A 25,527-nucleotide genomic window follows, 5' to 3' on the forward strand; every position below is an offset into this window, starting at 1 on the left:
TGACAGCACAACAGAAGTATTTTGGTTTGTAAAACTTCCTTAAACGATACTAATGATTTCAGGCATATATGGTGCTCACTTGCTTGTTCTTATGGTACGTTAGTTCTTAGATCCTCATTTTTGTGAGCTGTAATTCACTCACAATTACAAGTGAAAAATAGGGAAATTAAAAATGGCACTGCGTACAGTTGTTGCCACGCTTTACAAACTCATTCTAAAGACTTAGCAGGTAAAAGGAACTCCTGCTTATCTTGCAAACAGACCAAATGAAGGCTGAACAGATTCATTTTATCTGTGCATGATCGGTGCAATGAACTCTCACCCTGATTAAGGTTTTATCCTAAAGCATGGCTAATAGCATTGCAGGCACAAGGACCCTTTCTTTCTGTCCCTAGTTAGCTGAAATGACTTGCTGCTCTGTCCTTCAGTGGTAACAATTTCTTGGGCAAAAAGGGATTGACCTGCAGCTCTGAAGAAGATGGGAAGTTGTGGTTAGAAGTTTTAATCGTCTGCTTGCTCATAACAGGGGAAAAGTACTTATTTCCTAGTTTGAGTGCATTACAGACAGGGAAATTGGAAAAATCAGAGGAACTGCCAGGTCCAAAACCTGTGATGCTGTCAAAGCAAGCCCCTCATTTCTGCAAAGGAGTGGGCTGGACCTTGCACACGATTAGTTGGAGTTCAATATTTGTGCACTGTTTTCACATTCTTGATTTTCTGAGTACTTTGAGGAATTGTTAGCACTTAAGAGTACAAGTACTTGAGAATATTCAGCGGTCAACTTAGCAATCAGTAAATCTGTTGTGTGGCTTTACAGTGCGATGTACACATGTCAGAGTCACACACTTCAACACAGACTGTGAGCTCTCAATGCTTTGGTGGGGTAGTACTGACCTGCATGTAGAAGCTGTGGAGTTGCTGTGACGTTGTAATGCTGCAAGTAGTAACTGAGTTGGACCCACTGACTTCAAATGCGAGTTATGTTCGTGTGGAGTAGAGAAGAATATGGGGGGTTGTGGTTTTTGTTTAAAAACCAAGTGACTCTTGTTGTGTATTGTATCTTTGCTTTCCCATGCATTAGAAACAAAATTCTGCATTTCCACAAATGTGGTATGAGCACTGGTATCCAGAAACCATTATTTACTAAGTTACATTTCTGTGAAAAGGTACAATTAAGTTCTGAGCCACTTGATTAGTCCAGGAGTAATTTGGGTTACTTATAGTTTGGGGCATTTATAGTGCATAATTCCTGCACAAATTATTTTAAACTGTGATACAATTTTCAGCTTACTTGAAAACCTGTCCAGCTTATGTTCAGCTACAGTTAAAAGCAGTTTTCTTAAGAAAGGAAGGCCTCGTCACAGGAGGGAGACGTTTTCATCTTACCTGTGAGGAGTCAATCTTTGTAATAATGCTTCTGAACCTGACTGAAAAGTCACTGGTATAAATATCACATTTCTGATTTGCAGATGTGCAACCACCAAGACTTACAGGTGACAGCTACTGTGACTGTAACTGAGGCAGGCTACTAAAATCTTATTTTCCATTTTCCCATTCTTAAAGGGCAGTATTTATTGTGTTTTTGTTGACTCTGTTGTTATTCAGTTCACACTTTAGTTTGTATGAGAAGCGTTAAAAGGAAGAAGGTTGAAAGTCACACATTCCAAATATCTCCTTTGATGCCAGTGAGAGTGAGGTACCTTCACTGCCTAAATAATTTTTTGGAATGGGGTATAAGCTTTGCAATCGGTTGAAGACAAGGCAGAGGCCACTGGTGTGGGGAAGGGACAGGGGACGCCGGGCTCAGGTGTTGTGGCCAGGCTGTGGCTTATTTTGGAAGGCAACTCCAGGTTCAGCACCTTGCTCAAATGTGGTGCTGAGGTTACTGTGCAAGCACCCACAGATCCAGAAAAATCCTGGTGTATTAATATGTAGCAGGAAAAGCTGGCAAATGTAACTTCTGAAACACGTTAACATTTTTTTGTAGCTGACATGGTTATGAAGTGCCAGTATTTCCCTCTTAAAATTGTCGGTGGTCAAGCAGGCAGTGTTACTGGTCCTTGGCTGGAAGTAGGTGGGTTTCCAGGCAAACACACCAGTTTCAGTGCAGCGTTGTTTTGCCTTGTGTTTGTTTGCTATTTGCTGAAGTAGCAGGTGTTTGAAACTGTGGTGGCAATTTAGGAAGGCACATTAGTGGGTAAAGTGTGAGTAAAGAAGTTGAAGGTGCTGGATTGTTAAGGTTTGATGTGATTTTGTAAATAAGTTTTCTTTTGCTTTTATGAAAAGACTATAAGTGTGGTTGCATTCTGCAATAAGCTTTCTGTGGAAGAGTTAGAGTAAGAATAGACATAATGGTCCTGTATAAGTTTCTTTCAGTATTCGTTTGATGAGCAAAAAAATAAGTGGACTACACGATTTGCATAGAAGTGTACTTTCACGTATTTTCTACAGTGGCACCCTCATTTGCATATTGTCTTTAATCTGACAGGTTTTAAGTGCTGGAGAAGTTAGCAAGTGTTCCTCAGTTTCACTTTTTTATGAAGTTGTTTCAATGTGTTTTGTCCTTGTTCTCTCTTTTGATTACTGAGGCTTGGAAAATACTGTAACTCCCTTCTTCCCCATTTTTCTGCGGCATCTTGCTCTTCTTCCAGCTTCTGGTGGGTGCTCCACTTTGATCCCCCAAACCTGGGAGCCACAGACCACCTTCGCACTCAGATCTTTCTGACAGCAGTGCCTCCCCTTCCGACTGCACCTCTGGCACTTTGTGTATGAAACTGTTAACAAGCAGATTTTAATATGATATACAGAAGTCTTTTTTTACAAGAAGTAATCTTTTTAGTGAATGCTGTGTTTTTCATCAGACTATTTCATCTGTGAAAATGCTTGGGTTGCATGTCACGGTTCATCTCTTACGTTGTTTCTGAATTACTGTTGCAGTAATAAAATACTATGTTGATACAAAAGCATAATTATAATTACTGTTGTGGGTTTCTGTCAAATTATTTTGAGCATGTGGCAGATTTTTGTCTTTGAACAATAGCAGTGTTACAAACTTGGTTTAGAGAACTAATTTTTGATTGCTGAAAACTACTTATTCTAACAAAACCAATTCTGCTTATTGCTTAAATGTGTATTTATAAAGCTGTTCCCTGAGATAATGATATATCATTTCAGGTTTATTAATTGCATTCTCATGTTCATGTGAGAAAAACAATCTGGAACTTCTTTTTTTTCCCAGATAAGAAAGAAGAACTGTCTGCAATAAGCTTTGCTTTGCTGCCTTCCTTTTCCTCACTGCGTTGCTTCCCCACCCCCATAACTCCTAGCCCCAGTCTCTTCCTTCCCTTCTGCGCTGACAGCTTTTTTCCAATGAATATCTTTATAGCATCAGAGAAAATAGAGCTGGAGGGATACTGAGCAGTCATCCAGTCCATTGCTCTGTCCTAGAACATGACAAACTCTGCTTGGCAGTCTTTTTGCCTATCCTGTTCTCGCAGACCCACAGGGATGAAAATTCCTCCTCTACAGGCAGAATGTTGGACTACTTAATTAACCCGTTTCATTTTACCTTAGCTGTGTTTTTCTGCCTGAAATTATTCTCTCTTGCTATCAAGAGAATTACCCGAGATGATGTTTCTCAGCATGTGTTTGTAATTTCTGTTCCGTTACCAAATTGAATGTGTGCTAATGAGCTTATCCTGTTGTATTTTTGGGTGACGTTCATAATCTGCAAGTTTAATGATTGTGAAGAGTATTTTTAGAGTATATTTAACTACTGTAATTTTGGGAAAGTTACCACTCGGAAAGCTTTCTCTCTTTATTTTTCATAGTTGTGATTGCACTACTTAGCTACTCTGTCATAAGAAATAGTACTTTTATATATGCTTAGATTTGTTACAGGAGTTAAAATGTGTTAGAAGTGATTTTCCTAAAAAATATGGATGACCTGCTTTATGAAGTTACCTCTATGGGAATAGATTTTGGAGAGGAATTACTTACCTTGAGGATGTGCATATGTTTTCCTCTTCTCTTTGTATCATACTTGCCTGTATTTTTCTTGTGGAGCAGTTCTAGATTGCAACGTTTTAAATACTTTCGTTCTTAAGCATTGCATGTGACTCACTTTTCTCTTTGTATCAGGAATACAGTGCTCTAAGTTTGGGTCCCTCAACAAACCTTTCCATGCTTGTCTCTCTTCTGGCTTGTACCAAGAGTTGCGTCTGCTTCGAGTTGTGGTTCTCAGGGGCTTAACTGGTTCTTTCTGAATCTTATTATAAAAAGCTTTCTTTCAAAATATGTATAGGCAGACTTACATGACCACAAATGGTGCAAAAGTAGTCAAATAAGTCAAATATCACAAGTTACATCTAGCAATGTGTGCATGAGCTGCAGCCTCATAGCAGTGTTGAATTCACACCTGCGAGACATACTTTCCAATGCTGTAGAATATTTATCAAAGGAATCTTCAAGCATTACTGGCACGTGCTGAGATGTACTTTTATAAGAAATGTCTGTCCTGGATGCAGTAGGCGTTGGAAGAAGTGATGCTTGTGTGGGCATGTATCTATCTACACATGCAACACACAAACTGTTTTATGTGTGTGCTTAAAAACTTCCTCTTAGTACTACATTTACTTAGAATTGGTGCAAAGCATTTGTCCCAAAAAGTGTGTTACAAAGATAAAATGAGGAGGAATTCAGTAGTTCCTGAGCCGGCTATGGCAACAGCTATTTCTGAGTGATTCCCATCCTCTCACCCATAAAATCAGCATAAAATTGACCTAACATTGCCAGATCAGATGGGGTATCTGGAAAGTAATCCTCAGGGAAAAGCGAGTTCAGTCTTTGTAAATCCTGAAGATAAAGTGCATAAAGTTGCAGAATCGGATTATACTTTCTCTTTTTATTTCTAAATCAGTACCCTTTTGTTTCTTCCTTTGCAGCATTTGTGAGAAGTTGCCACAAAGATGTGTCAGGTGCTGCCTGAGCCTAGCTCCAAAAGCAGAAACAAACAAATTTTTGAAAAAAGCCCAATCCCTGACTCGGATAATTATCATAAAATCCCAAGGCTTTTTATAGGTGTTAGGGTTTGGTTTCAGAGAGTGAAGGCGTAGAAAGAGTATAGTGACCTTTCTTGTTGAAGCACAAGTCACATCAGATTTTCTTCCTTAATAAATGTATGGCAAGTACCTACTGAAATAACTGATTAAAAGCCAGTAATAACAACTGCAAAACCCAGCTGAAAGCAGTTGGACGAGTCTTGGAGGCATAGAATTTTTGCTGAATGTAGCGCTGAATGTTTTTCTTGAATAGAGTTGGGAATAATTTTTTAAATGTTGGCTCTTTTTTGTTTTCACAAAGGAGTATGAAGAGCATTATTCTGCCTGTTTAGATGACATGAATTTAGTTAGCCTTTCATGATCTAAATGTCCTCTCATGATCTGAAAATCAATGTTGTTAGACCTGTAGTTCAGTGAATTGGAATTTACTTTAGAGTTGTGTTTATCATTTCAAATGAGACCAAAGTAGTACGAGAGAGCGCTAATAGTATGAAATGAAGACAGCAAACTGAGCAGGGTATTAAATTGTAGTTGGAGGTTTTATACCTGGTAGCATATCAGGGCACCAAAAGAAGTTATTGGAGCTGTTCATCTTGTTGCCGGTAGGTGAAGGGTGTTCCTGTGAAAAGCTGTTCAGCTCCGTTGGCACGTCGCTGAGATGTGAAGATATTGCCCGTTTTGTGACTCCAAACCCTGAGTTACCTAGAGCCAAGTTTTGCTTAATTCTGAGATTATACTTTGCTCCTGATTGTGACCTTTCAAAATTGCGCTTGGAGGTTTTGCTGTGGGGATCTGTTTCCTTTTTTGAAGCCTGGCAGTTCCACTAAGAACAGCAAAAGAAAGAAATTACATTGCTTTCCCATTTAGAAGTTTATACATTAAACATACAAAATATAAAAAAAAAATACCCTGTGATTTTGTTACTATGTTGCTAAAGCATTCAACATAACTAAATGTGTCTGATGTAACTGTGCTTCACATCTGCCGAAGCAATCGGCCCGCCTTCCTTGCTGGGAAGAGGGGAACTTGCCAAGTCTGCTCCTCCCCGGCGATGCCCCGACAGCCTGCCTCGCTGCATGGCCGCCCTCGCACCCACTCGTGGACAATTAACTCCTGAGTTTTGCAGTAGAAGCAACTATAAATGGTGCAAGGAAGTTCTGAACAAGAAACAGGTGAGAAGAAACGCAACTAGACGCAGCTAGTAACCAGCCTGTATTTCGTGAGGTCTAGCAAATGCTTAAGGCCGGCTTGCTGCCGGGTGAAGCAGTCCCACCTTCTTCTCACCACAACTCCCCATTCCCTGTTTTTTCTTCCTTTTTTATGCCCCAAACCCAGGGGTTTTGGGGAACTGCTCAAGTTGATGCTGACCTGAAAAATTCCAAGCAGTTGGTTTGATCTCAGTCAGTTCCCTCGTCTGGTTCAGTGTGTGGCTGTGGAAGTGTCGGCACCTGTGGGAGGGAGACGATGCTACAGGATCACCAACACGTAGCTGGTAGTGGGAGCGCGGCGGGATCGCTTGTTTGCAGCATAATTTGTGCTTGAAATGTCTGTGGATGTGTGGCCTTATATCTGCAACCTCTTGGTTGCAGAAATTGGTTTCTGCACAATTTCCAGTGTTTTTTAACAAGTCATTTATGAATTACTTAACACTGAGTATTTTGTATGTTACCATGCTTGCTGCTCCTTGAATTTATTGAAGATTGCTAATGATGTAGAATTACTTTTCTTTTTTGTGATGCTAAATTGGAATGAAAATAAGAGATCCCTTATAGTATAGACACTGAGGTATTCAAACTCCTTTTGTATCTGGTCATTACACAGATATGTCTGATTTAAATACACACAGAATAGATGGGGAAAAAAGTCTCTGTTTTAAGTAGCTCTGTTTATTGGCTCTCATACTTCTATAAACATAGCATCTTATGTCTTGTTTCATGTCTGTCTCTGAAAATTCTTGCTCCCCGTAGCAGATGGAGGAAGATTCCTTGTGCAAAATACATACATCTTCATAAATAATAGCTGCAGAACTCTCCCCGGATTGTCTTAGGAGCAAAGATGTGCTTGTCCAACACGAAGTGTCAAATGGCCACATTTTTATCTAAAATCTCGATTAGATTTGAATGAGGTGAAAGTTAAGTCTAAATTAGGTAGAGTTGATTGACAGGTTGAATTGTACAACACGTTCGAAATGTGTGTTCCACTGTTGGCTTAACAGCTGGCCCGGGATGAAGGAGGAATACTGGCTGCAGTCTCCACCTCCTTGTGAGCGGGCCAGCGGCAAACGTGGGTGCAGCATCTGCGTGTTGAATAGTAGGACTTGAAATCAGCAGCTGGGGATGAAAATACCATTGATGGCATTTCCCTTCCATTAAAGCTTCAGTTTGTTGCAGCCAACGTATGTGGGAGGATGAAGAAGAATAGAAACCTCCATACTTTGCCAAAAATAGAGAACCCTCCGGTTCTGATGTAAAACATAGCAATAAGAGGGAAGTTTCTGATTTTTCGGAGAGTGCTGGCATTGGAGACTGAAGGGAGATCCAACTACATTTCCCAGACAGTGGCTCCTCAGCAGACAGGACTCCCAGCAGCTCCTGAGGCAGCCGAGCGGTTGCAGTTCCATCAGGCAGCGTCCCGGCGGGTTTTTCGCTCGTGTTGCCACACTTTGGCACCCGGTGCTGTCGTTGGCTGGATGGTCGCATCGGGAGGCTCTGCCTGATGCTGACGAGGGCATGAGCAGAGGTGGGAGGGCTCTCCCACACATCTGTTCTTCGGTGCCCGCCTGGGTATCTCTTGCGGGTAGATGTGTAATTTCACTTTTAGCACATGGATGAACGCTGCTGCTGAGCTGTTGGATTGAAGCACTGTGAAGCTTCCTGGGTGTTCGTGACACAGTTTCGCAGTAGCACCTCAGGAAGGTTTTGTATCACAGGAGATTAAAAGCTGTGGGAGGATGGAAAGCATAATTCAGTTTTTGTTGAAAGGCTGTGGTTCAGGTCGTTGTGTTAGATGTCTTTAAAATAATTGTAGACTTCCGTATAACCTAAACAGCACTGATTATTTTGGTAATTAATGGTTTGTAATAGGTTATTGAAAGCTTTAAGATATTATTGAAATACAGAAAAGTATTCAAATGTTCTACCTCTTCTGAACTCTTTCCTGATGAATTTACATTGGTCCTGTCTTTAAAATTACAAACAACACTTTTCTGTACATCAGAGAATTTGTTTTCCCTGTTGTCTTATTTTGCATCTTTTTTGCTTGGATGGAAAGAGGTTTTATATCACTTTATTTTTTCATTAAATTAAAATGTGAAAATTGAACACATGCTTAAAAAATGCAGTACTCGAAGGTTAAGAAGAAAAGAGTTGAATATGAGAATAGTTTGGTACGTTATAACCTGCTACTGTATGTAAAACAATAAACATGCAGTTTCATAAATACGGAATAAGTCTCTTTAATAATCCAGTATCTTCCTTAGCTTTTAGATACATTTTTGCACTTGCCTCAAAGCTTGACGCTAAGCTGACCCTCTCTTTAATATTAATGTACTCTGACTGTAATACTCTGTTCCTTTGCCTCTGATTAATGCTGTCTGTCAATTATTTACAGATCCAGTGGTACTGTGGAAGTTCCCGGAGGACTTTGGAGACCAGGTTGGAAACATGAGATTGAACTTTTTTTCATGTTGGAATAATAATAAAAAAGCTCCCCTATTCAGCCGTGGAGAGGCAGATGCTAATGATGGCGGTGTGGAAGTCTTCACCCAACTGGTGGCCTGGTGATTAGGATGCCTTTGTGACAGGAATATGCAATAGCAGTTGTAGAGCACGCGATATCAGACTAATGCTCTGTATTACCTTATTTTTGATACGGAGTATTTTATAAACTGTTTCTGTTGGAAAACTCTGCTAAACATTGATATTATACATTGTGTTAACAGAAACCAGCAGAACAAAAATGTTGAAGAGCTGCTCCTGTATGTCCTTTTAATGTCAGAACCTGTGCTTTCCGTTCCTTGAATCCTTTACAATGCAAAATTTTATATATTTACTTAATATTTTAGAGATACCGTAGTTATTTGCTTGGGGGAAAAAATCCTCAGACCCTTAAAAGAGACAATGATCTAAACTTACTGATTTTGAAAACAGGAAAATGCTAGTTTCTATCTATAATTAATCCTCAAAGGAAAGTTTGTACATATAGGACTGATGGATTATTTCACTGTTTGTAGTGGGTTTTTTTCCCCTGGACTATTTCATTAAAGTTATTAATATTAAAATTTAATGAAACTATTAAATTTTATTATTTCAGCAACTTTTAGATGAGTGTCTTCCATGGAAATATAGTTATTTTCATAAAGAAAAAGACATAAAACCACTAAATAGAATAAATATCTCTGACTCAATGTCTCTGCTCTTTTTAGACTGATACTGAGTCAAACATTTTATTCATTGGTAATATCGCTACAGTGGAGGATCTGGAAATATTTTTGTACGGTAGATCTTGATAAATTGTTGATTTTTTTTTTTTTTTAAAATCAATAATACAAGGTTCTATAAAGACAGCTATAAGGTGATTCATGATGAAAGGAATAAATATACAACCATAGACGGCAGGATGTCTGGTTAGGGAATAGCATCAGTCAGAAATGTGTGCAGCTTATGAGATAGTGATAAATGGTACGTGAGCAAAGTGTGCTGTTGCATGTTCTTAGCTAGACATCCAGCAAGTTTTGATAATTTTCCTTTTGCAGAATGATCATCTTCATTGTCATTTAAATTCTTTTTTCCTAGTTTTTGTTCTTTTTCTTTTCCCTAAGAAAGACTTAAAAAAGGAGAAAAAAAAAAGAGAGAAATTATGTATGAAGAAAAATGGGAGCTTATTCAGTAAGTCAAAGGTTGTTCAAAGAACAGCTGGTGTAGAAAATGATTAGAAGATGAAGCCCACTAAAGACTCAGGGGGAGGAAGTGGGGGGGGAATCATACGAAGATGCAATACACATCTTGGTGCAATACAAACCGGTGCCTGCACATTGTGTCTCAGCAGTGTGTGGAATCTAGTGTTTCAGGTAAATTGCTTGTGTTCCTGGAAAGCAGTGTGTTTTAATCTTCATCCTTGCAGGGCAAATTTTCCTGTTAGAACCCCTGGATTTGAACAGAATATGTAGCAGCTTCTATAGCAACCCCCGGAGTCAAGTGGTCAAGTGAAATCAACAGAAGCCTTTTGTGCACGTGTGTGGTGCTTGTTGAACTTGGTAGGTTGGGATTGGAGACCTGAATATTTACCAGATTTAGTTTTTTTTAGAAAATGAGATCTTACAAAAACTATCAAGGCTAATTTCAATGAAAGTTTGTGAGGAGAATATTAAAAAAAAAAAAAAAAGAAAAATAATATTCTCCATCCTATTTTCTAGTCATTTCTATTTTAAATGTAAAACGTGTGAGTGAGTTTTTGGATGTATCCCAAAGAATCATCTTTCCTAAAATCGAAGGGCTGTCTGTTTGCACAGTGATGTGATAACAGTGGGCAAAATATTTTCCTCTCTTCCTGAATTTTTCTACAGTTTATCATGTCACCTTTTTGTTGCTTTCATAATGCAAAGAAAACTTGTCTAAGCCATTTTGATATATTCTTCGTCTTTCTCACATTTGTCTTCTCAGTATGCCTGAACTTACAAATGCTTACTCATTCCTAATCCTTTCTCTTAACTCTTGTGGCCTGCCACTTTCTTTTATGCTGGGCAGTATTCTTCTTTTGGGGGCAGTATTCTTCTTTTGGTTTCTTTTTTTCTTAAACATGGACTTTTCAAAATCTTGTTTTGCAAAACAACCCATCTGTTTGGCATGGGATGTAGAAACTACAGATGATCAGGAAAAATAAAAGGTTAGTGATTTGTCATAATCATGCAGTCCGTAAAGTAAAGGAAATATTAAAGCACAATTTTGGTGCCACAAAAGAATTTTCAAGATTCACTGTTGATTTCCTGATCTCCAAAGACTACAGGGAAACCACTTATTTTCTAACTGGTAGTTCTTCAGGTACGAGAATGAGAAGGAAAAGGGAAAAACACAGAAATGGGGAAAGAAAAAACAGTAATGTTTCAAGGCAGGAAATGGAAAAATACTTCTCTTTGCCAGGAGAAATTCAGAAAGTTGTTTTGTTTCAGAAACTTGTTTTGTTTTGTTTGTTTTTTTTTCCGATGGTGGGAGTAATTCACTCTTTAGTGACCCTCTAAACCGTCAATTAAACCATGAAATCGTGCCAGGTAGAATTCTAAGTACAAAGAACCACGCTACCATTGCAAAGAAAATCTTTTTTAAAAAGTACCCCCAAAGCTGAAAGAACTCATGTGTTTGAGACATCACAGAGTTACAGTTTACTGCTATCCTGGCATTAATGCTATAACCATGAGCTTGAAAGTGTTGGAAAAATTTCTGAATAATCTCGGCGCTGTAGAAAAGACGTGAAAATTTCTTATTTGAGCATATATAGCTGTTTTGTGGCTATCCTCACAAGCTCACATTTGGATGAGGAATGGGTTGTAGCCATTTAATGGATTTTTATTTTTTTTTAATAAAATATATTTGGAATGTATATACCTACAGGCTCTGTCTTGTAGTATGGTCAAACTTCCCCTTGTGCTCAAATAACATTTTTATGATAAAAGATGCATACATTTTTAATCATAAACTCTAGTCTAACCAGCCCGAATAAAGAAAATAGAAATTTTAATTTCAGCCTTGCAAACTCATTTTCAAATGGAAGCCTGTACAGAGAAAATAATGATGCTGTGATACCTGGAAAAAAAATCCAGTAGTTTTTAAAAATTTAAATTTAGAAAGTATTTTTGAAGTGCTTTAGAGAAGCAACCCAAATAAAACCAACATCTTTGCTTCCAAAATGAAATACTTCATGATAGTTTAAAAATAAAATGTGTATCTCTACAGAAATTAATGTCATCCAGCAGAACTGAGGTCTGCTGACACTGGCTGTCTCCTCGTGGCAGTGGGGTCGGTGGCAAAAGCCCTGTCGATGCCAGATGCTTCCAGTGTGCCTGTATTGATAGCTGTTCTGGAAGTAAAATCACCCAAGCTCCCAATAACTTCACTGGGTTGAAACACGGCTGGGAAAAGGAGCAGCGTTGGCACAAGGAGGGAAGAGAGTACGGTGCCCACAGCACCAGCCAGTGCCGGTGGCTCTGCCAGAGGCAGTGCTGGCTTAGCGTGTGAAGTCTAACATTTCTTATAAAGTTAGTAATTATAGCTATTTTGGGTAGTGTTTTTAGCTGCATAAGGATTCACTTGCTTTTTAATCTGACTGCTTATTGGCCCAAAGTGATTTCCATCTGCGATAAGTCCCAGAGTATATGGTGGGTAGAAAAAAGTGATCTGTTGAATAGCTCTTACTCTTCTCCTTTCTAATCAAATAATAACTTATTTCTTTAGTCTGCCACTTCTCTGCTGGTGAAAAACATCTCGCCAGAAAGATGATACAAATAGCTAATACAGCAGGAGATGGTCTTACCAGAAGCCTCTTCAGTGATATGAAATACGGCAAGGGATTGTTGGATGAAGATGTGGGTTAAGGAAGAATTGAGACTCTGCATTAGATTGTTAGTTGCGTTGCAGATTTCATCCTATCTTCTTTCACTCTCTGCTTTCTAAGGCAAGCAGACTAAATCTGCTTTTTCATGTCAGGCTTTTCCCAAACCCTGCAGATGAGTAACCAGTAAGGGATGTGACATCCAGACGTCTCTACTGTTTTCTGTGGAGTTGCTGTAACACCCTTTGTGGTGTTATCTTGTATTTTATATCATAACAGCTGGGTTTTATTTTTACTGTATCACATTATGCAAATGTCACCACTGAATTGTGAGCAATTATCCTTACTCCTTACCCTGTAGTGACCCAACTACTAAAGTCTGATATATACGTAAATCTATCATTCATGTGAAAATATATGTATATATGAAAGTATATAGATACACATGCATGTGTGTAAAAATCAGTTATTTAAGGGATAAATCCTGTGAAGTGCTAATGTATGTTAACCTTTCTTCAGCAAAGCATTAATCTCACACTTTACTATCAATGTATGTATTAACTATAGAAAGTTAAGCCTGGCTTAAATGAATGTCTGATTGGAGCCCAAGTGCTCAGTTTTCTGCGGGATGGCATATTTAATTACATGGATCGTGGCAGCAATTATATAAACAAGGTCAATATGAAAGAGATTATATTATTTTTTAAAAGATTTATATAATAGCACAACTTCTATTAAAAAAAATAAATCTCAGGAAGCAATCTAAAGCCTGGTGTCTGGTCAGAAGAATGTGTGGAAGCCAGTTGTGCTGATTCTGTGTTCCCCTGTGCTCTCCTGCGAGAGCAGCAGGAACCCCCGAGGTACGAGACTGTTTGCACTCGTTTCAAGGCTGCAGGCATCCTGTTAGGGGATGCGTTTGATTGCTTTGTTGTTTTGTTCTGATGAGGCATTAAATACATGTTTCAGTTGTTTATGTTAACTAGATAGGTGCTTGCTTTAGTGTTTGTGTTTTTGTTTTTATCCGTAAATCTTAAAAAGGCTTTTGGGATTTTGTTGCTTGTGTATTAATAAGTTTGATTACTGTTTGTGTGTACATTGGTATGAGAAAGGAGGAATCAGTTTAATGAGATTACTAATTTTCAGTAGCATTTTTATCTAAATGTAACACATTATTGTTTAAGGGTATTTTGGAACCTGATCCCTGTGTAACTTTGAGGAAAACAGTTCACCCAGCTGAGATGATGGTGACTGTGCATTGCAAGTAAGCTTTATCAGGTTAAGATAGTTTCCTGTGATTTCGTGACGCTTCAGTTTTCCTTGTGTTTGAAATGCACTCTGTTTTTACTGACAAATACTATGTCTGTAAGGCAGCAATACTTTCTGTCTATGCAAATCACAGCTCCTAAAGGAGGTGTATTTATAGTTGCAAACTGCACTGTGTGAACAGAAAAGATCTGTCTGGTCCTGAGAAGTGTTCTGTGAAATAACTGCTCACCTGGACATGCTGGGAACACCCAGGATCGCCGAGACCCCTGCATCATTCAAGACGTAAATATTATTAAAAGATGCATTCTCAACTTTTTTTTTAATTCATCCCAACAGAGACAGAATAAATCTTTATTTTGAGTGTTATTTTTAAAATTGTAAAAGCTCAATACTGAAAACTTGGAACTTTCTTGAAATTTTGAAGACAGGTGGTAACATCAAGTATGCTTGTTTTCAGTATTGTGGCAGTTCTGTTTTATAGACCTTTTAAGTTAAAAATGTTGAACTTGATCAGCATATGGTACTGGCCAGCCTCATCTCTACCAGCTCTTTTGTTATCTTGTTATTGTTATAGGTCTTAATGACAGTTGTAAGCCATAGTTCTGGATGCCGGGGTTAGTCCACCCTGGGGAGGGGAGGGAGAAACAGCAGTGTGGATTATGGAAATATGACTTGATCTAAAAAGCAGCTCTCTTGTAACAGAATGGGACTCAAAGAAAGACTGGGGAGAAGCTGGTGAAAAGACGATGGAATATGATGTGAAAATGATCGTTTGAATGCTTTCCTTTTCATTCCCAGCTGCTGTGTTCTGGTGAAAAGGCATGCATTTGTATATCTTAAGGCTGGGTGAAAAAGGGCCAGATGAATGGAATTACTTGTTAGATATTTTTTCATTTTGAGTCAAATAATGTGCATTTTAATAGACTGTATGCATATGTTAGCCATTTTTTTTAATCATACAGCTGTGATATTGGGGACTACATTTTGTAGAAATGTTCTTTTCTCTGTTTGCTGAAGTACAGTATTAATATTTGACTGTCCTTCAGATGTTCTGTATCAGCCTATCAAAAATAACTGTTAGTGATTTGGCTTATTCCTACAGCCTTCAGCGATGTGCCAAACCAAAGAAGAAAAAATTAACTGATGGCTGAAACAGTGATGACAATCATTTGGAACGTCTGCCAAAGGCTGCCAAATTGTCACGTGTGATGTTGTTGTTGATTGACCTGAGCTGCCCTCAGAATGTTCCAGTCTAACGTCACCTAATTCCTTGCTCTGTGCTACCTTATACTTTCTGATCTACTTGCTTAGTACCCTCCATCCGTTTTAGCCTTCAGTGTGTGGCCTCTGTTTTACTTTTCAGCGTTGCTCTTGTGGCTCCAGCTTACTGCTGCTCTTTGAGGAATAACTAGCTCAGCCTCTTTTTCTGTTTGGAACTGGATGTAGTATTCCTGAACCCTGTGTTTTGTTCTTGGCTCTCCCTTGGCTTTCTTGATGATAGTTTTCTGCAGAACTGGGAGAACCTTTGAGGGCACGTTGGTTCACTGTTACTGCTACAGGTATTTGAAGTGTCACTTCAAGTAATTTGTTTATATTTTGTTAAATAAAATAACTTTAGTTTACATATTATGTACATTAGGAAATGGTCTCAGATCAAATGTCATAGTCCAAGTACGATAAAATTAAGGAGTCAGGGCACTCTGGTGCCAAAGAAGGAGACTCGATGAAAGTGAGATCAGGAACTGGAGAGGCGGAGAAGAGATGAGGGTAGTTAGTGGGCTGCAGCTGGAGGGGTCCATGCAACGTGATTTGGGATCTTGGATGAGGAGTAACTGAAGGTGGAGCAGCCCTATGCAGGTGATGAGGAAGGGAAATGCAACAATGTCAGAATATAATTATTTCTCGTACTCATTACTTCTGTGTAAGTTTTCAAGGCATTGTGAAGTACTTGGCTGGTCGACTACTTCTTCCCTAAGCAGAGGTGCTGAGTTTCTGGTTTTTGTGTGAGTCAGTTGCTGTCTGCCTTCAGTAGTAAAAGTACAATCAGTAACAGAAGATCCACATCTGAGAAATAACCTGTCTCTGAAGTTCCAGTGCATACTTACCTCTGCCATTTGTCCTTCACTAGGCACTAATGGCCACTGTTAGAAAAACATAGTGGGCCAGTGCAGACACAGGGCATCGGTTCTTGAATTTTAGATTAAGTTGGAAAGAGGGAAGATCTTTTTAAATTTATAGAGAAATCCTGCTGTTGGCACGGGGTTTTCATTAACTTCTAGTAAGTGCAGTGAATACTCAGGTTAGATTTGTGAGTGTCTTCCCTGACCATGGGCAGTTTCATTCTTCTGGATCGAAGTGAAGCAACTGAAAGTATTCCTGGCTGTAGCTGCTCATGCTGCCTGGCCTGGTGGTGGAAGCTACCTCCCTCTCTTAGCTATTCAGAGGTGGTTTGGGCTGTATTGGAGGCCTAAGCTAAGCTGATTGACTTTGTGCTGAAGAGGCTGACGGGTGTTTACATGCAGAAATACCAACCTGAAACTGTTGCAGAGTAATCTCTAGCAATGATGCTGTAGCAGGGAGCCAGAAGGGCTGAACAGGCTCAGCCGCAGACAAAGCGAATGTACATTGCATAATTTCCTTGGGGAAAAAGTATGTCTAATTGTGTGTCCGTTGCTTTTTATTTTTTGTGATAGTCATCTGTCTGCATCTGGTAACACAAGGGATATGTTAGCGCTTTAGAACTATGCTTGTTTGCTGCTTCCCTGTCCGGTTTAATCTCTTTTCCATTTTTCATCACTGTCGATACCCGAATTTAGTACTGAAGAACTATTACTGCAAGTGATTCTTGTTGAGCTATGTTATGGTAAGGCTTAGAATTTGACCTATGCTGCTGGTAAAACAAGAAATATCAGTTTTCTTTATAAAAATACCACAAGTAATTGTAATTATGAAATGATAATCCTAGCAGGTTCCTTAGAAGCTGATCTCCTTCCTCAGTTCCTTTTCTTTTGCCTACACATTCTGCTAGCTTAAGAAACTCGGCTCGCACGTGTAATCGGTTTCACTACACTTTACAACGTAATGTGGTTCCCTGACTTCCCCTACTACTGCCACAGCTGCGTGAGCTGGCGCGCTGCCCCGTTGGACTGCACGTTTAGAGCTGGATGAGCCCAGCCAAGGGTTTAGCTTTTGGACTGTGTCACCTGATTTATCTGCAGAAGTCACTCTTTACGACAGATATTTTCTCTCAGTGTGGTACCCGATGATGTGATACTTCATTTATTAACTACTTCTAAGTTTCTGAATTGCCTGCAAAATCAGGATTTCATCATGGCATATGCTGTATGGTCATTTTATGAAAAAAATGATGGAAAATTCTGATCCTGGAAGAGCATCACCTGGCATCATAAGACAGTTTCACTCTCCAGCCTGAGCAGGCCAATTCTTGCATGTAAGCAGTCTGCAGAGCTGGTGCTGACCTTTCTGTGTACATCACTTCTGGGTATTTACTGGGCAGACCAGTTGTTCAATAGAAGCTTCCTAGGCAAGGAATGACACTCTACAGAGACTCTCTGTTTCAAGACTTGTCTTTTTAGGTAACTAATGCAATACTACTTCTTTAGACTTGGGATTTAGTTCAGAAAAAGGAGCAATTTCGTTATGTCGTGCTTAGGCTGCTGTTCCCAGTTTGACTGTTGTAGTCATAATGTTTGCTTGCTTGCTTCTCCTTCTGAGATACACCTGGGTGGAAATGCAGTGGTTAAAAAACTGAGGAAATCTGAAAGTCTAAAGTGGTATTTCAAACAAGGCGGGGTAGTTCGTTTGGTTATTACCTGTCAGCCTGCAAAAACATGTTTTATGGAAGAATCCAGCCTTTTCACTGATGACGCTAAGAGGAGACTTGAAAGAACTTCAGTAGCTGTCAAAAATGTTTGCTGGTTGTACAGCCAAAAGTCTGGCAACCTCTGATCACCTGTATTGAAAAGACAACGTGGTGCTGTGTGCAGATAGAAACCGTTATCTAATTTATGAAGTAAATCCATTCAGCTGGTTTCTCCCTTCTGCCTCAACAATGATCTCGTCCTATTCTTGTCTCTGACCTTTCATTCTGGTTTCCTGGTTGCTGTGTGGTGTGGGTCTTCTGCCTTAGCTACTTCCATCAAAATTGTAGTTGTTTTTTTGTTTGTTTATTTCTTTTACAATTAGTACTATGCATAGTTTGAAGTCTGCACTGAAATGCTAGAATTTGTGGAGTGAAAAAAAATACTTGGCATATATTTGGAACAAAATATGCTTGGAGTTGAAGTGAATCTCAAATGTATCAAGTCTCTTCAAGAGTAGAGTGTGTCATGCTTGAAATTTTATTACTTTTTTCAGTGTATTTTATTTTTATGGAAATGCAGCTATTTATTATTTGTAGTATACTTCTATAGTTAGTTTTTCCTTTTCAAAATTTATTTCCTTGATGATTGAGAAGAAAATCTTGCAAGTAGGAGCCTTTTGACCCAAGTATCAACTATGCTCTACTCATGCTATTCCTTGATACTGTTTTGCAGATATTTCTGAGACTTCAAACCTCACTTTAAAGCAATATGCTGAATAGGTGGAGTTGGGTATTTGCAAATAGGCTTGTTTCTGACCTGAGCTATCAGAGTATTCCAGTGTGGAATGAAAAAACTAACAGGTAAACCAAATAAATAAGAACCAATTTTAATATATGCTGTATTTTATGGTGGTTGTTTTTTCACCACTGGAGAAACAGCGTCTGAACAGTATGTGCAGGAGGTTCTCAGTGTTGCTACCAAAGATGCAGCTTATCCGGTGTTGTAAGCAGTGGGAAATCTTAAGATGTCTTGAGTGAAACAAATATTGCTGCCCTCTTGGCCATGCAGGATGACACATGGATTTTAACCTGGCCCTCAGAGACTTACGTATTTGGATTTTGAAGGTGATGTCTACCTTACCTCTAGTTTAAGACAATTTCTCTGTTGAGTTTCCAGATAGTGTTAGAGATGCTGTCATTGAAAGCGTATATTAATAAAAAGTAACTTTTTCCCTGCTGCAGAAGGATAGAAAATTTTGTGTCATACTCTGTTTTTTTTTTTTTGTACAAAATGTAATTAATGGTAATAAATATGCTGCTACCTTAAAAGTTAAATATTGCCCATGTAGTAATGCAAGAATGGCAACGGAAGAGTGTATTTCCTGTTTTTCCCAGCTCTCTGATATTGCCTAGGGAATAAGCGTCTCGATGACATGAGTCAGGGAAGTAAGAGGAAACTATTTATTGGTACGTGGGCTACAAATATTATGGGCTTGCTAGAGTGGTATGGCAAAGTATTATTTCTCTTGTTTTTGTTTGCCTTTCCAGTAATAAGGGTGGAGGATAACATTTCAATCTACACTTCTTCTAATGGGAACTTCTTTGGGAAGAAGAGCATTGTCAACTTCTATGGTTTTATTATGGGTTTCAGGAAAGTTGAGGGTTTTTTTTAAGCAGGTAAATAACCTGTGCTGAACTTCATATTGTTTCAACTATTCTGGTATTTGTAACTGAGCTTGTTAATTTAAAATGAACTTTGGGTCCCTGTATGCTACCCTGGAAACAATTGTGGTTGAAATATGCTTTATTTTTAACTGGTTACGTGATGAGGCTCATGAACAATTTACAACTTAGTAAAAAATTCTGGGTTTTTAAACCTACTCTGTGATTGTTTAGGAAGCCTTATTCTTTAGTCTTGCAGGATAGTGCAATTAACAATGCCTTTTAAAGTAGTTGGGCTAGTTAGTAAATATGCTTTTTTCTCCTTGTAAGGTGCCTTTGAAAGATGCTCTAAAAGCAGTGAAGTCTTATGCACACTGCCTGGGATGCCAGCCTTAGTCCGCTGTACAGGGCAAGAGCGTCCTGTAGTGTGCCTGCAGTCGACGTGTACCACACCCTGGTCATGTCATGTTCCAGTCATTAATTTGCTTTAATTTATTTTTGTCTGGATTTAACATACTGTTAGTTGTAAGTGACGTTGCAATGTAGCATTTAGAAGTTCAGTAGCAGGTACAGACGTTCAGGTCTCCACTGCCACCGCTATGATAGCTACTTGTATACGTGATTTTGCTTTTCTAAGATCTGAAGATCTTCTTGTTACCTTGTTTGAAGTCTTTCTGTCCTGCTACCTTGTCTGTCTTAATGATTTAACTGTGCCCTTATTGTTCTGTAGAGCACAGAGCAGCTAGACTAAGCTACCAAAAATCTTCAGCTGCCTGTCTGGGAGGAGCAGGTGGATGAACCAACCTTTTCTTCCTTCCACCCTCCCCTGAGGCACAGAACTGACAGGTGGCTGAGTGGAGAAGAGACAAGGAGCAGGAACAAGAGAAATGAACTCTGACTGGAATTCTGTAAGCAATTGCCTCCTCATTTGCAGGTATTCAGCTCCTCATTCATTTTAGACAGCAAATATTTCTCTAAATAAGCTTTAGAAAGATGAAAACATGACACTTTTTAGAGAGCAAGTCTTCTTCTAAAAGGCTTGGGGTCTAAATGTTAGGAGCAACCTGATTCTTTGGAGTGTCAGTCATAGGCTGTAGAGACTCTCCAGTTGTAGTTTGCGTGTAGGCCAACTAAAAGAGGATCAAAAGTTGTTCTCTGCAGTGGAGTAGAATTTGTGTTCTGTGGGTCAAAACAATCTACGATTGTAGGAATGTACGCATAGCTCAGCTTAGTGGAGTTTTAATCTTTCTTGAATCCCTTAGTGACAATTTCTGCTACATGGTCCAGTATCACCTTCCCCTTTAGATGTTTGTCAGGAATGTGTGAACTCTGAAGTGTCAGCTGTATTGTGGTAGAATCAGGTGTCAGAAAACATAGCACTATCCACAACTTACTCTGAAACTTGTGAGATGAAAAGACCGGGTGTATTCTGAGGGAGCTGCAATTGCACAAGTTTTCTTTTTTATCTTCTGGGAATAGAAGTATTGCAACAGGTAGAGCTTGGAGGGCCCGTCTACGGGTCTCTGTTTGGCCACCCGTGCAGCACTGAAAGTCCTGTGTCACCCCCCCATTTCACATCATGGCTGCATTCATCCTGGGCTGTGACGCTGCAAATGAAACGGTGCTGTGTGCGTGTGACTTGCATGGGACTACCCCGTGAATATGACTAGCAGGCCAATAAGTAATCGCTATAAAATATTAATATTTTTCTGAAACAATTGCAGTGAATTCTTTGTAATTTGCTTTTAGACCGAGAGGAAAATCTGAAATCTCCAAAGGTGAAAACACAGAAATTTAACTACTGATTATGTTTCCTTCCAGCATACAAAGTGGGACATGTTGCTAAGTCTGGAAAACGTTTTGGTTTCAAATGATTCATAAAGGTTGGAGAAAGGTGCTGCTTGTGTTGTGGAGAGCTTGTTAGAATCATGTAGTTCTACACTTCTGCTTTCCAGACTCTTCTTCACAATTAGCCTTGGACTCCTGAAAATTCTAAATTATATGTACACTTAATTTAACAAATACAGAAACAATAGGTAAAATATTTAAAACTGGAGATTTCTGACCTTTAAAAAAAGATTTCAAAAGAATTAAAAACAAAAAAGTCATGTAATTTAGTGGTTCATTCTTGCAACTATGAAGTTCTGTAACCTTAAGGTACGTTTTTATTGATTTGTTTCTGAAGAGCTTTGCATCTCCACCATAAACCATTTGCATTTAGTTTCTGTATTCTTCTTTGCCTTAAGCATTCAGAAGGCAGCTGGTTTTTTTTGTTGTTTTTTTTTTTTTTTAAACCCTACAGAACTACTAGATAATTACTGCGTGATGCAGTTTGGAGAGAAACACATAGAGGTTAAAAATAGTTATAGAGGCCTGATAATAACTACCATACTGTAGACCTTTGGATTTCCGTGAATGCAATCTAAGATTAAACGCTTTTATTATTCAAACCATTTGGGCCTTCTTTATTGTAGCTACAATTTTCTGATGAGATTTTTAGCAGAGGTAAGCGCTAAGTCTTTCAAATAAAACTACTGCTGCTGGCTTTGCATGGGTCCCTGCTGTGGAAGTGTGCAGCTTCAGAGGAAGGAAAAGGAAAAGTCAGTGGCGAGGACAGAGCTTGCCTTTTCATCGGTTGTTTTATGTGACAGCATTAGAATTTCACCTTTGTTGAGCCCTAATGATGAAGGGCTCAACGCTGCAAGATGCTGAGCGGCCTGGCTTTGAGAATCAACCTAAATCTGTGCTTAATTTTAAGCATTTAAATGTTCCCACTGAAGTCACTGGTTTGAGTCAGAAATGCCTTCCATAACAGTCCTAAATCCCAAGTAGATCTCTTGTTTGTATGTTTGGACTGGCACAGGGTGACTGAAAACTATGGAAAGGAAAGATGAGATGGAGTCCTCTTTGAGGAAGGATCAGAGAGCAATTTGGGTTAAGAGTGAAGAAGAGAGGACGTTGTGTGGAGTTGGAGATCATAGAATCATTAAGGTTGGAAAAGATCTCTAAGATCATCAAGTCCAACTATCAGTCCAACACCACCATGCCTACTAAACCATGTCCCAAAGTGCCACATCTAGACATATTATGAACACCTCCCTGGGCAGCCTGTTCCAATGTCTGACCACTCTTTCAGAAAAGAAATTTTTCCTAATATCTAGTCTAAACCTCCCCTGATGCAACTTGAGGCCATTGCTTCTCGTCCTATTGCTAGCCACCTGGGAGAAGAGACCAACACCTGCCTCACTACAACCTAGTTTCAGGTAGTTGTAGAGAGCAATAAGGTCCCCCTTCAGCCTCCTCCAGACTGAACAGCCCCGACTCCCTTAGCTGCTCCTTGTAAGACTTGCTCTAGACCCCTCACCAGCCTTGTTACCCTTCTTTGGACACACTCCAGCAACTCAATGTCCTTCTTGTAGTGAGGGGCCCGGAACTGAACACAGTACTCGAGGTGTGACCTCACCAGTGCCAAGTGCAGGGGCACAATCACTTCCCTACTCCTGCTGGCCACACTATTCCTGATACAAGCTTCCCTCACTTGTATCACATTCCTCTCGAGATTTGTGTAGGGAAAACTGCTAAGAAGACCAAAAAGAGAGACCTACAAGCAGGTGTTTCAAGAGAAGACATTTAAAGAGAGGTTAGTAGGGAGAGGAAGATGTGGCAGGAAGAAAAGAAGAGTTTTGAAGGACAATTAGATGGAATACTAAAATAGAATAGCAACTAGTGTTTGTCAGCAAGGGGAAAAAAAAGGAGACTGTTAAAGTAGTTAAGACAAAAGAGACAATTTCCCCTTCAATGAAAAAGGGCAGGGGAAAAGGACTTCACAGAAATAAGGTAGAGAAAGAAGAGAAAGATGAAAGCTAGAAACATTGTTACTGAGAAACAAAACAGTTGAAGGAATGATAATGGGGGGGCATGTGCAAAAGCATTTTGAACTAAGTGGATGACCATTTATTTGTGCTGCTGTAATTGATATTTCTTCGGCTGATTTGTGCTTGAAAACAGAATAAAAAGATGAGGACAGATAGTTACTTGAGTGCTAGCTTATATGAATGGTTTTGGTAATATGGTCTGGATTATGTAATTAAATAATTCAAATTATCTCAGTTACTGTCTATTTTAAGCCATTTCTTCCCTGGGTATCCTGATGTGTCTCTGGAATGGACACAGTGTGACTGTCTCGGTGTAAGGCTGTTCCCTTTCTTCTCCAGAGGTGCTGTTTCTATATATAGAATGCATCTGAGGGAGAACCCACCTGCTTGCTTAAGGAACAGTCTTATACTGCAGATAAATGCAGAAATAGTTGGAGGGTAACAGGATTCTCTTTTAAAAAAACGGTGTCTGAACTGCTCTCTATGAAGTGGTTCTGCATTCTGGGTACGTTCAAATATTCCCATCAGGGAAGATTTTCAGTGCTTTCTCAGGGATGCACTTGGAAAAAATCAGGTTCTTTTCCCTCCCCACTTAAATACAAACTGCAGAATATGTTATAGTAATTAAAAAAAAATGCTGGGATGAATAGTTCCCACGTCCTTCTAACCTCAGAAATGTTAATTGGGTTAAGCTTCAGCATGTAAATGTTTTAGTAGTATAATATTAAGTGATGAATTTAATTTGTGTCAATCCATCAAGTCATCAGCCCTCACCTATATAGGAAAAGGTAACCGATTGAAATGCATAAGTTAAAATGAAAAAACCCACTCATATCTGTGTAGAGACACATTAATAAGCTGATTCTGTAATATATATAAAATCCAGTGCAGTTTTCCCATAGAAGCAGCTCCTGTACCTTCTTTTAGCTGTAGTGAGATCACATCGTGTCTTCTCCCAGTGGAAAAAGAAACAAGCATCCTCCCAGATCACTGTGCTCTACAGTGTATACTGAACAGCATGGAGGTTTGATACGCTTGTGTCAATTGATTGTGATATTATTTAAAAAAAATAATTTCTATCTTTTCTAGTTAGTAGGGAATATGATGTAGATCTTGAATCTAACCAAAACGACTGACCAGTAATTTCACTTAAGAGCAAGACTGTGAGTTATCAGGAGCTTTTCTCCAGAAAACTCGTGTGTATGCGATCAGAAGCATCTTGTACCATCTTTTACATTGATTTATGAAATGATAATACACAGCATTAGATGTATGGATATCAAAATAATCAAGGAACACTGAATACTGCTTACTCTTTATGATTCTGTAGTATCATCTGATGTAGAGCCAGCGAGCAAGACGAGGCCAGGCTGGAGTTGTGTAGTGCAGTGGATGAAAGTGAATTAATAAAACCACTGGACCATGAGCCTGTGAGAGTGCAAGTTTCTGCTGCTGTGCTATAGGCATGAAGGAAATATTTTCTTACATACCATTTCCATTTTTGTTTAAGCTTTTTGTGAGGGAAGCAGCATGTTGTAGTTTACATATTAGTTTTCTGATTTTCTTCCTTCTCTTGGAGCTTGTGTAAGGAATGAGGTAGTTATCCTTTACCTTAGCAATTAAGCTCATTTGTGTATACAACTGTAGGTGTTCATTCGGTGTTTGAAAGCAAACAGAGAATCTCTTACTTGTCTTTTTTTACATCATTAGCCTTTTCCCCATGTATGTGATTTCTTTCCTCCATGACACAACGACCATTTCTGAAAGCTGTGAGAAGGAAATAATCATTGGACATGTGAATTAAGGATATTTCTGTTTCTGAAGACTTGTACAACCTTTTCGTCTTCAGAAATAGACACAAACTTTTATGAAGCTGTGAAAACAAAAGACAATAAATGTTACTCTCTTTCTGAGAGTGTGTCTGTTGACTCAAGAGGAAGTTGTGGCTGAGTTACAGATCCTTGAAAATGATGACCCATTAGGAGACAGAGCTCAGATTTTATTCAATTGAGAGGTTACAGAAAGCATCGAATGTAGTCGTACACGAAGAGTGACAGTGTGTGTGAATGTGTGTATAATGTCATTTGCATTTTAAATTTGTCTAGGAGCATCTTGGGGGCATCTTGTTTTCTTCCATTTTAGAAATCTGAATAGCACCTGTAATTAAGGGAGAAAACTGAGCCCTGGAAGCTAGGTGGGACTTCCATCTATTGATCTGCGTAAACCCGGCTTATGCTGTCAGGGGAGCAGCAGTCAACTGCTGAGCTGCTTTGTCACCGACATAAGCTGAGAGAGGATT

The 25,527-nt window shown here is 39.1% G+C and overlaps 1 protein-coding gene across 4 annotated transcripts in view; it reads left to right on the forward strand.

Moving 5' to 3' along the window:
* The window catches only part of DENND1B (DENN domain containing 1B), a 168,426-nt gene that overhangs the window by 33,610 nt on the left and 109,289 nt on the right, over positions 1-25,527 (forward strand). For all 4 annotated transcript variants that reach the window (XM_075422316.1, XM_075422317.1, XM_075422318.1 and 1 more), the window contains exon 3: positions 8,670-8,713. In XM_075422316.1, coding sequence (XP_075278431.1) covers positions 8,670-8,713 — 44 coding nt within the window. The remainder of the gene's footprint in view (positions 1-8,669; positions 8,714-25,527) is intronic.

Source organism: Opisthocomus hoazin, chromosome 6, assembly GCF_030867145.1.
Source record: "Opisthocomus hoazin isolate bOpiHoa1 chromosome 6, bOpiHoa1.hap1, whole genome shotgun sequence".
Classification (NCBI taxonomy): domain Eukaryota; kingdom Metazoa; phylum Chordata; class Aves; order Opisthocomiformes; family Opisthocomidae; genus Opisthocomus; species Opisthocomus hoazin.